The sequence below is a fragment of the Colobus angolensis genome, unplaced genomic scaffold (genome assembly GCF_000951035.1).
Source record: "Colobus angolensis palliatus isolate OR3802 unplaced genomic scaffold, Cang.pa_1.0 Scaffold117, whole genome shotgun sequence".
Lineage (NCBI taxonomy): Eukaryota > Metazoa > Chordata > Mammalia > Primates > Cercopithecidae > Colobus > Colobus angolensis.
Genome location: NW_012112808.1, coordinates 2924442 through 2936898, shown reverse-complemented (window position 1 = coordinate 2936898; position 12457 = coordinate 2924442). Strand labels below are relative to the sequence as shown.

At 39.0% G+C, this 12457-nt stretch overlaps 1 protein-coding gene across 4 annotated transcripts in view; it reads left to right on the top strand.

The window, feature by feature from the left end:
• KIF16B (kinesin family member 16B) overlaps positions 1 to 12457 on the top strand; it is a 325669-nt gene that overhangs the window by 159112 nt on the left and 154100 nt on the right. For all 4 annotated transcript variants that reach the window (XM_011962694.1, XM_011962686.1, XM_011962678.1 and 1 more), the window contains exons 13-15: positions 2361 to 2480; positions 3337 to 3388; positions 5145 to 5282. In XM_011962694.1, the coding sequence (XP_011818084.1) occupies positions 2361 to 2480; positions 3337 to 3388; positions 5145 to 5282 (310 nt within the window). The remainder of the gene's footprint in view (positions 1 to 2360; positions 2481 to 3336; positions 3389 to 5144; positions 5283 to 12457) is intronic.

Below are 12457 nucleotides of genomic sequence, written 5' to 3'. Positions count from 1 at the left end.
GGAGTCAGGGAGGGAAGGAGATTCTCCAGGAGCATCTCTGACCAGGATCCCCAGTTAGTAGTTGGACCTGGCTTTACTGTTGCTCGTGCTGTCATGGAGCATAATGTCATGCTCTTGTACATGATTTAGTCTGAACCTGGTTCAGCCCAACCTCAAGACTGCAGCTTTTACCTTCAGCCTTCTGGAATTTGTCTGCTTTCTACTTCAGACTTCCCCAGAAGCTTGACTTTAGAGGTCTTTTGTCTGGGGTCAGATGGGTCTGATGTTAAGATAGGGCCTCCCATTCTCTTCCTGAGGGTTGCCTCTGACCTTCCCTCTGCATTCCACTGAATTCTGTGCATGTACTCATTCATTCCGCTGGCAAATATTAATTGATGTGTGGGACATGAAATTAGGTGCTGCGTTACATTCTAGCCAGAGGACAGGTAATAAACTTTATATATTTTATATATATTTAAAATATAAATAAAATATTTTACATATATATATAGATAAAATACTAGCCATTCCCAAGGAGAGAAATCACCATGAGGAACATTGGTGGTTGCTATTTTGTATGGGGTGATGGGGAGGGTGGCTTCTGAGCAAAGACCTGAAGGAAGGAAGGGACCATGTTATGTATGTATCTAGGGCGACGTTTCTCAAACGTCTGGAGACATTTTTGATTGTCAGAACGTCAGATGTGTTGGTAGCATCTATTGGCTGGAGGCAAGGGTGCTACAAAATATCCTACTATGCGTAAGAATGAAGAATTACCTGGTCTGAAATGACAACTGTGCCACACTCCAGAAACCCTACTGTAGGGGAAGAGAAGGATAGCAGTGACAGAGGAAACAGCAACCACAAAGGCAGAAGGAACCACAGTGAGTGCATCCCAGAGATGGGGCAGGCTGGCAAGTTTGAAGAGCAGCAGGGTGCCTGTATCCCTGGAGAGGAGTGAGCAAGAGGGAAAGCGGCAGGAGGTGAGAGCGAGTGAGCATGGGATGAGATCAGGTAGAATTTGGTAGAACGTCACAAAGACTTCAGCTTTTGTCTCACTGAAATGGGAGGCTATTTAAAGTACCTGAGCAGAAGAGTGACCTGCCCTGATGGCCTTCTGGCTGCTGAGTTGAGTGTCTATCACGGGACACATGAGTGGTGACCTGGATTATTGCAGTAACCCAGGTGAAAGACAATGGTTTGGGCCAGAGGCACGTGCTGCAGATGGTTTGATGTTACCAGGTTCTGGGCATATTTTGAACGTAGAGTTTACACTACATATGTAAAGTTTAGAGAAAGAAAGGGACAAAGTATAAGCATGGTATTTAGGCCAAACAGGAAAGGTTGGTATTTACTGAGATAGGATGGTCTGCAGGTTTGGGAGGCAGAGAGAATCAAGGTTTTTGTTTTGTTTTGTTTTGTTTTTAAATGTGTTAAATTTGTGCTGCCTGTTTGACGTCTCCATAGATAAACTGAGTTGGGTTGGTATACACACACACACACACAGAAACACACACACACACATATATATGGTATACTCATATATACGGTATGTATATGAGTATGGGACTTAAGGGAGACATCTGTCCTGAAGATGCAATTTGAGAGTCATCAGCATATTGATGGCAGGTAAAGTCAAGAGACAGAAGGAGACCATCGAGAGAGTCAGTGTTGGTAAAGAAGAGTCCCAAAGACAATAGCCTTCATAGAGCAAGTTCAAGAGAGAGTGAGAGGGAAGGAACTGAAGAACTGTAGGTATAGGGAAATTTTTGGAGGTAGTTTTCTCTAAAAAGCACAGAGAAATTGATGGTAGCTAGAAGGAGAGGCATGGCCGAAAGACGTGGTGGGGGTTGGGGATGGGAGGTGAACAGCAGATTCATATTAATATAGAGCAGGGAATGATCCAGTGGATAGGAGAAGTTGATGGCACAGGAGGCAGAGGGCCAGGTTCTTCTGGTGCAGGGTAACTAATGCACAGGAAGGCTTCTTAGGACCATGCACAGTTCAGCCATGGTAAGTGGAGAGAAAACCATCAACTAAGGCGACATCTTGATATTAAATGACATAAAGGCTCTGAAGAGTGAGAAAGTTTACTTTGTAGTTTGGATGTTCCTAGAACCTTTCTGAAGGAAGATTTGCTTTGAAGAGGTTGTATATCAGGCAATGAGTTTAATTTATTTTATATTGCGCTTTTCATATGTTCCAAGTTCACTTTGCTTACTACCTGCCAGGATTTCAACACAAAGTTTAAGGTCCATTTTTCTTGCAGTTTTTTAGATGAGAAATAAAATGTTGCCCATTCTGACAATCTGAAGAACACCTAATATGAAGTTCTCTTTTCCCAAAGTAACCTTTTCTTTTTCTTTCCCTCTTAATTTCAGGAACAAACTCTAGCCCTCAGGAAAGAAGGGATTGGAGTTGTTTTGGATTCTGAACTGCCTCATTTAATTGGCATCGATGATGACCTTTTGAGTACTGGAATCATCTTGTATCATTTAAAGGTAGAAACTGATTAAGTGGAACATTCTAATTTTGTTTCCAGTTTCTCCATTAGACACTAACTGGGTTTATTATAATATTCTATGGTCATGAACACAACTAAATTAGATTAAAGAATATGCGACAAATCCTTGAGCCCTTTGGGGATTTTCAGCAGCTCATTGGGATTCTTTGGTATTTAAAGTTCCCTTGTTATTTAAAGTTAAATGATGAGTCATTGGTTTGCCTTCTATTCTGTGGGATTAGTAAGAGGAAGGTAAGGAACAAAAAGGCACAGAGACTGAAGGAGAGAAGTTGCAAACAGCTGGGGGCATTTTGTTGTATGTACAGTTTACTGGTCCCTGGTGGTAATTATGAAATTGTGCTTCTCACATGCATTATTGGGCTTGGTTCCAAGCAGGCAGTTCATCTTGGGAGTACAGAATTCCACATCAGTATTAATGGGTGGCTCTGTGACCTTGACCTTAGTGCCCTCTCTCTGACCCATAACTTACAATGAGAAAGCTACTGCATTTGTGTTTTGCAAACTTGCATAAACTATATCTTTAGACGCAAAGAATATCTTGGCCATTGGAGAACCTCCCCAGAAAGGATCAGGAACATCAGTGATATTCCTGTCATGAGCAAAGTGTTGACGCTGCCAAAGCAGGGCCTCACCATTGCTGTACATTAAACCTTTCCAGACAACTGGAGCTTTTTTACAGCACCGTGGGGAGCTCTCGTTCCACTGAAGTTGTGGCCTGCCGGGATGTTGTTCATCCCATTGGTCACTGTGTTGTTTGGGTTTAAATGAAACATGAAGAAACAAGCTATTCCTTCTCTTCTTACTAATACATTTTGCTTGGCTTTTCTTCCCAGGAAGGTCAGACCTATGTTGGTAGAGAAGATGCTTCCACGGAGCAAGATATTGGTGAGCATATTTGTCAGTGATCTCTTCCCAATGATTTTTTTAAGGTTGTGTTCAAGGAAGAACCTTTTTGAATGACTGACATTGAAGTAATTATAGAAAATTAAATTATTTTTCAAGTACAGTGTTGGTCAGTATGTATGTATGTGTGTGTGTGTGTGTGTGTATATATACACACACACATATACACACACACATACATATATTTCTGTAATTTAGAATACAACTCAAATGAATAATGCAGAACAACTAATTTGGTGAATACAATGGGCCAATAAACCCTTTCATTCCATACCTTGTCAGGTCTTTGAGGAACACAGTTACTTAAAGCACTCTACATTGTCTTACAATGGAACAATGATTGATGGAAATATACCAACAGACACAGATAAAAGATATAGGTCTTTTGAAGAGGAGGGTTGTAGACACTTGGCTTCACAAAGAGGACAACAGAAAGTCGGAGAAAACGCAGCATACACACATGTGGAAGCATGGCTTTTTGGGTTTCCTGAAAGTCTTCGTAGGACTCACAGATAATCAGTGACTTAGCCTACACAGATCAGGTCCTTCCAGGCTTTAGGAGGATAACTTAGGCAACTGGTGGTGGTGGTGGTGGTGGGTGTGTATATGTGTGTGGCAAGGTAGGGATTGGCAGGGGAAGAATTATATTGTCTCAACTGCTTTTAGAATTGCTGGCAATGAACCTGCTTTCTCGCCAAGTATAAGCTATTAAGCCAATCCTAGCATGCTCCTACATGTATTAGGTTGGTGCAACAGTAATGGCAAAAACCACAGTTCCTTTTGCGCCAACCTAATATTTACTATTTATTGTGAGACTGAGAGAGATAAAAACCGTTTTCTAGAAGTCCCCAGATTCACCTATTTTTGAGTAGAATTAGGCATCAGGCCTCTTCTTCTAATTGTTAAATTACGTGTTTGATATTTGGCGTAACTAAAAATGATGATAAGTGATAAGAACACACGTTTTCTGTGATCACAGATCAGTAGTACAATTTTGTGGATCCAATAGAAACTAGTTGGCTTGTACTCCCAAGACGCTAGCCAAGATCTGTGCCTGAAATCATGTAGGCTTATTTGACAGATGTTCATATGTGTGTTTGACCATTCTTCAAACAAGAATCCAGGAGAGTTATACATGAATAGATAAACTTCAGCAGCTGCATACCCTGAGAGGTCTCAGAATTGACACAGGCTCAAGCAACAGGCATCTCAGTATGGCTTCTGAAGACCTCTTGGGCTTTTCAAGATTCATGTCATGCCAAGTTCACCTTGGGTTTCTGCTCATGGAGTGCAGTACCTGTTAGTGCAGAGGTCTCAGTAAGTCCTTGACCCATGAAGCACTTTTGCTTCTATTTTCTGTGGCCTCTGGGTGGCTGATGGAGGAAATTTTTTCAGTATCAAACAGGGCAACTCCATGGTATTCAGTTAAAACAAGTTACTCAACTGTTTTCTCCCCAAAGATGAAATGCGTTAACATCCCAGAACTGATTTTCTTACACAGGTAATGTCCAGATCCCTTGAAGAACATTCTAAGGATCTTCCAGTCCTATCAGTGAATGTCATGAGCTCCTGAAGTTCGGTTTTCTCACTAAACATAAATGTTCACTTCATGATACTTATGTGGAAAAGGAAGAGTATTCAAAAGAAAAATAAATAAATTGATAGATAAATTGCTGGGAATTATTGCAGTAGATACAAAAGGGGGAAAAATTCTTTCTACTTTGTTTTTCCACTTTAGTTCTTCATGGCCTTGACCTGGAGAGTGAGCATTGCATCTTTGAAAATATCGGGGGGACAGTGACTCTGATACCCTTGAGTGGGTCCCAGTGCTCTGTGAATGGTGTTCAGATCATGGAGGCCACACATCTAAATCAAGGTATCTCGTTTCAATTTTCAGAGATCTTTGTATATATTGTTGTGAGAAAACAAGTTAGCTAGGCAATGGGAGAACATGTGCATCTTAGAATTAATTGCTGATTAGGTATAAAAAGGGTGAGACTGTTTGCTTCAATAGGCTGTTCCTCTTCTGTTTGGCTGGAGGACTTTTTTATAATACCCATTGTCTTGTTTAATTAAATGTGAACAATTATCTGAAAAGTTGTTCTTATGGAAATAAGACATTAAAGGAATTTTTTAAGTTAAAAAGTACCCCTCAAATGCAAAACTTTAACACAATGGTTTCTTTTAATAATTTTATTTCTATTATTTATATTCATCTTAATAGTTATAATTGTAACATACATAGAGGATTTGGTATCATGTCTATTTTTTGTTTTGAAAATAACTTGAGTATCATAGAAAAGTGGCAAGAATAGTACCAAGAACTTTTTAATTTCAAAATTATTGGAAAGTAAATAGTGTCCTGCCGTCCATAAATACTTCATTGTATATTTCTTTTAAACACTGGCATCTACATTAGGACACTAACACTGGTACATTTCAACCATCGGATCCTCAGACCTCATTCAAGTCGTGCCATTTGTCCCAACAGTGTTCCTTGTGGGTCCCATATTTAGTCCTATTTCCTGTATGGCATTTGGTTGTTACCTCTCTCTATTCTCTTTCAGTCCTGAACTTTTCCTTGACCTTTCCTAGACTTTGATGACTTTGGCAGTTTTGAAAACAGTAGGTCAGAGATGTTGTAGAATGTCCCTCTACATAAGTGTAGGATTCACCTGTCGATATGGTTTGACTCTGTGTCCCCACCCAAATCTCATGTTGAATTGTAATTCCCAATATCAGAGGAGGGACCTTTATGACTTTGGCAGGTTTGAAAACAGTAGGTCAGAGATGTTGTAGAATGTCCCTCTACATAAATGTAGGATTCATCTGTTGATATGTTTTGGCCCTGTGTCCCCACCCAGATCTCATGTTGAATTGTAATTCCAAATATTGGAGGAGGGACCTTGTGGGAGGTGATTGGATCATGGGGGTGGATTTCCCCCGTGCTGTTCTCTTGATAGTGAGTGAGTTCTTGTGAGATCTGATGATTTAAAAGTGTGTGGCACTTCCCCCCGACCCCCTCTCCTGTTGCCATGAGAAGACATGCCTTGCTTCCCCTTTGCCTTCTGCCATGAATGTAAGTTTCCTGAGGCCTCCCAGTCATGCTTCCTGGTAAGCCTGTGGAACTGGAAGTCAATTAAACCTCTTTTCTCCATAAATTACACAGTCTCAAGTAGTTCTTTATAGAAGTGTGAGAATGGACTATGTCCCCTTATGATTAGACTAATACGCATCTTTGGCAGGACTATCAGAGAAATGATGCTGTTTTTCTCATATCTCATTATACGGTTTCCATTTGTCCCATGACTGACGATGTTCACTTTGATCACTCAACTAAGGTGCAGCTGCCAGGCCTCCCCAGTGGGGAGTTACTCTTTTCTTCTTTGTTATTAGTAAGTATGTGGGAAAGTACTTTGAGATTGAAGGTACTTTGATATTGTAAATTTTCCATTCCATTATGGAATATTACCACTTTCACCCACTGGTTTTAGAATACATTCTTTTTGTTTTTGGCTGAATTAATTATTATTCTGATGGTTGTTGCCAAATGGTGATTTTAAAAAAAATTCGTCATTCTTTCTACACTTATTAGTTGGATTTTCATTGAAAGAACTTTCTCTTCTTGCCATTTATTTATTCAAAGGGTCACACAGCTTGCAATTTTATTTACTAGGTTTTGGTCTGTTTTTTGTCATTATTTATTTCAATATCAAGTTGTCCTAGATTTGGCCACTGTGAGTTTCTTCAAGCTGGCTCTCGTGTCCTTTCACTTGTCCTCATTGTTCTGTAAGCACTTCATTACTTTCTGACACAAGATATTCCAGACTCATCTTGTACTTTCCTCAAGCTAACCAATTCCCCAAGGAGCCCTGGTTCCTTTTAGTACAGAATGGTATTTAGCAACCAGGTGTGTTCATTGCTACTGGAGTGTCACTGCTTCCATATCCTTTCTGTGAACAGAGCTAGGAAAATGTGTGTGTGTTTGTGTTTGTGTACAACTTTTACAACTGTACTTCTACATCTATTTATATTGGTAGTTTGAAATATCTGTATTTCAGTATCTATATTGCTAACGAGGAGTTTATACCAATACACCAATGCTTCTAATCCCAACCCAATACCATAGGGTTAATTGTAGTTTTCTCACTTATTCCTAGCTCCTTTTTCTGACAGTGATGAACCTGGCTTCCATTATGTAAACCATATACTGTTATTCTGCCCTCCTCCTCAGACTGGAACCCTCCTTGCTCAGACCACGAGCATGGCTATGCTTGGCTGTCATGGCCCTCACCCTTCCATAGTGCAGAAGCTTTTCTCAGCCCATGCCATTTGCCTCCACTCTCGTGCTGATGCCTACTTTGCTCTTGCCTGCCTAATAGTTTTTGGGATGAACTGTGTAAGAATGAGGGAAAGAAAGACATTGGCATGTTTAGGCCCCTTTTTGTATGTCGTATGTTATACATAGTCTTTATAATTACGGTTTTTAATGGTTGCGCACTATATAATTGAGTCTGTTATGACATAGGAATTGGAGAGATGGGGACTGGAAAGCATATAGTTTATTTTGGGTTAGCCAAGTTTGTAAGCAGAAGTCAGTTGCAGGGAGGTACCTCAGAAATGAAGGAGACATAGCGTGGACCAAGGACATTATGCTTTTGGAGGAGGTGCATAATGTCCATCAAAGATGCTCTAACAGCAGCTGATGGAGCGCCAACCTGGGTACACATCCACATCCATCCACCCACCCATTCATCTCTCCATCGGTTTTTTCAACTTTATAAAGGTAAGTTGAGCAGGGGAAATATGTGAGTACTCTGGAGCTGGCCAGGAAGATCAGAGGTCAGCAGTTGTAGATGACCAGCCCAAAGCAGTGAGCACTCAGTGATCCCTCAGTGATTATTACCAATGCAGCATTTCCTGCTTTTTTGCAGTGGGACAAGGGCTCTGGCAATGTAGAATGGAGTGGCAGGTTATTTCCAGGCAGCAAGATTAGTCGTGGTGGGAGGCTATATCTGCCTTCAGTCCAGAAAGTGACCATAATTGTCTGGCAGATGAGAGGTCACCATGTAGGGCTCTTCAGAGGCAGTCCATGCTTGGGAACTCATAGGCTGTAGTGCTGACAGCAGGAGTAATGGGAAGATACACAGTTAAAACACGATTTACTGACAACCCCTTCAGTGAATCCTGTACATGGAGTCTAGACTATAGTCACATCACCTGTCTGTTCTCTGTGGGAACCTCAGACAGAGGTCCTGCTGCTGTTCCTTCAGGCAGCAGAGTCTGGTACAGACTGGTACAGGGTTATGATGACAGACTGTCTCCTTTTCCCAGGGAGAGAGGAATGTACACAGTAGAGCTCCATGTACTTACTGGCTGTATCTCCTTCAGTTAGGTCAGAAGGAAGTAACCTTGTTATAATCACTTTGTTTATTGTTACAGGATTTTTACAAGAGGCTTGTACTGGTTTTCAAAATTATTAATACATGAGTAGAACAAGGTCACTATTGCCTCTCAGAATCGTGGGAAGTAAAACGTGTGTTTTCCCCTGATTGAGTGTACACTCCATAAAACATTATAACTCCTTGTAACCGCTTTCTCATGTTTGATTTTAGTTATTTTGTCACTCTTGTAGTGTTTTCTATTTAAATGTAATTTTGTTACTTTTAAAATCAACTTTTCATGTGCTTGAATCTGTTGTTGTTTGTGTTTTCTTTGGTAATTTTAAACTCTGCCACAAAACTAGTCAACGCTTGTTTTTATTTTCCCTGTGATTTAATTATTTTATTTTTCAGGATTTTTTTTGAAATATTTGTTTAATACACCTGGGGTTCATTGGTTTATAAAGCGTAGCTCCAACTTTTTTCTTCCCCATATTGGTATGCCATTTATTATAACCTTTCCCTGCTTATAGACATCTCCCTTTTGAAGAAACTCACTTTACCTAAAATGAAAACACATACAGCATTATGTCTATTTCTTGGCCCTCCTGTTCCAGTACTCTGTGTTTTCATTTTTGAACTGGTATCACACAGTTTTGATGTTTATTGTTTTATAATATATTTTAATCTCTATTTTCATTGGAGTGTCTTTCTACTATGTGTGCTTATTAACTTTTTAAAGAAATTGTGGGATAGTTTTGTTGTGCTAAAATATAATTTGAGGAGTTAGATTCTAATTTCATTTGATTTGTTTTCATTTGGAAAAATATATTTCCATCTTGGGACTTCTGCTGATGGAATATCCCTCTTGTGTTTGAATTGTCATCTATTAGTAAAACATTTAAAGTTTTTAATGTATACATTTGTTGAACTATGTTGATTTATGTATACAAATTCCAAACATATTATAGTTATATAGAACTGAGATTACTTTGGGGGAATTCTTTAGTATAAGTAGTTCTTAAATCACAAATAGCCCCCAAACATCCATACTGGCTGCTGGATCCACCTGGCTTTGTTGCCCCCCACTTTTGAACTATTTTGGAATAGTTCTCTGCCACAGCCACTCTTCTCTGGAGCTCCTGGAGCTCCCACCACCTACAGCCCTGGCCACTTGATGCTGAGTAGATGATATTGACCAGCAATGTTCCTGCTGTGTTATGTATAAAATAGTCTCTTGTGGATTTGCTGAGAAGCTAGCATGTAATGCTATTTCTGTGAGAAAATCAGTACTGAATTCCAGACACCAAAAAGAAAAAGGAACTTTTAGAGCACACACACGGACACTGTCTAGAACTTAAAATTTAATTTTGGGGTTATCCTTCTACCTTCCCCACTGCCTTCAATAAAGCTTATTTGCTTATTTATTTAGTTAGAAGAAATTGTTTATATAGCTATGATTACTTCTCTAATTGTCTTGTGAATTGAGGCATGGTAAATAAATAATGTATCTCCCACGTAGTATTTTTATTAAGTGGTTTTTGATCTTGAACTTTTACCTAAACTGAGAGTTCATTTAAATAATATGCCTATTCTGGTTAATGATTCAGGTTAGGAACTAAAGTTTTTATCTTCATTTGAAAATATGACTTTTCCTCAGAAAGTACTGGTACTAATTGGCATTGAAGGTTAATTGTCAGAATTGTCTTTCCCTGCGGGATGCTCTTAATTGTTTTATTAGCAGGGTGCCACGATCTTCAGATCTGATGGGCTTGAGTTCCTCTGGCATTCTGCTGTGCTACTGAACAGCTTTCTCAGTATCACTGTTAATGAAATTAACATAAAAATACTATGTTTGAAGGTGTTAGAACGCTGTGCAGTGAATGTAAATGTCATTAGCACGTCTTAGGGCAATAAAATACGAGATGACTTTGTTTCAAGGCATGTACAAAAGAAGCAAGATGGTAACTTTTAATTACACATACGTTAAGACTGAAAGATCTCATTAAAGAAAAAAAGTCTATAGTCCTTCAGAAATTAAGGATTAGAATTCTTTACTTAACCTTTCGTGATGTTTGTGGATTATTAAAATGAGGACTGGAACATGTTTTTAAAACACAAAATGATGTGATATAGCGTTTCTGGTTATGAAAATATGTAGTAAAAATAAAAGACATGAATGAGATAGATACGTTCTTATATCAGAATAGTGCTTACCCACTGGAGAAGAAGGAGAGGGTTATATCAGGTGGAGCTACAAAAGGATTTTCAACTATATCTGTAAGAAAACAAAAAGCTAAAGGAAAAAAAGCATATGAACTTCGTTAAAACGTAATAAATGGGAAACAGCATTAAATATAAAATAAAACAGTTTTTCAGTAAATTTTTTAGCGCATTTCTGCATAGTCCTGCCTTCACTTAGTTAATTTCTACAAAGTCAGATTTGAATTAACAGATAGCAGCCAAGTCTCTTGGAAATGGGTCTTAGGTAGCTATATACTTACCATATTGGATCAGCCCTTCATCCCCTAGCCCTCACCAGTGACCCCTGTCCAAAAATAATTACAGCAGACCATTCATTATCATTTGTGCTCGAATTCATGCATTATTTCTCTGAAACTTAAATAATTATAACTTAATGTGTGCGCTATTTCATCTCGTTAGCCCTCTAAGCCGGGTTAGGTCACACCTGCAGCCCTCAGATCATTAAGTCCAGGTAATCCTGGTTTCCCACGTTTGCTGTCCTTATCCCAGTTTCTGCTTAATTGGAGTGGTTGTTGGCCTAGGACCCTTTCTGATCCATTGTTTCTTGGTCCTCAGAATGGACCTCACTGGTGTTTGGCCCATTGATCAGATGAAAAAATAAAAAATAAAATAAAATAAAATAAAAACCTTTTGAGGCAGACCCAAGCAGCATTTTCCTTTTATAGAAGTAAACGATGTCAAGAAGAGAGACTGCAGCTGCATGGTAACTCAAGTCACAATGACTCCTAGCCATATTAATTCCACAGTTGACTGGATTCCTGGTTCACTGTACACTACCAGCAGCTTCCTACCTTTCCACTACCCCTTTCCAGTTTATTGCTGATATTTGGTATTCAGATGTCTCTTTTTTTTTAGTAAATTTCTGTTCATTTGGAAATGTATTATTTAGGCTGTCCCATTAAAAACAACTGGTAGTAATTATCACTTCCTTATCTAAATTACTTACCATACGTGTGTGAATGCCAACTAATAGGAGATTTATCTAAATTTAGCAGATTGTCACCATTGAGGGCAAATTCTTTTTCTGTATTAGTTACTGCCTCACTTATGTCAGATTGCATAAACTGTTTCCCCACCTTAAATTATAGGAAATGTTTTCATCTGTTAGTGTCTTCACTCAAATGAAAAGCCTTTGCTATTATTGTGAGTATTAATTGTGATGACATATATAATGTGTATTGCGTAAAGTTTTTCTCCTCTTTTTTCAGTTCTTCCAGAAATAGTGATGGGATATGTAACATTATATCTAACATGCTCTTCAATTAGTGTGTTCTCCAAAGCTTAGTTCTCCTCATTCCATACTGTGATTCCATAGGATTCCAAAGAAAGAGGAGCCAGTTCTTCAAGAAAGTGTGAATTTTACCAAGAAGAAAATGTGAATTTGATCATGATACTAGTCCACAGA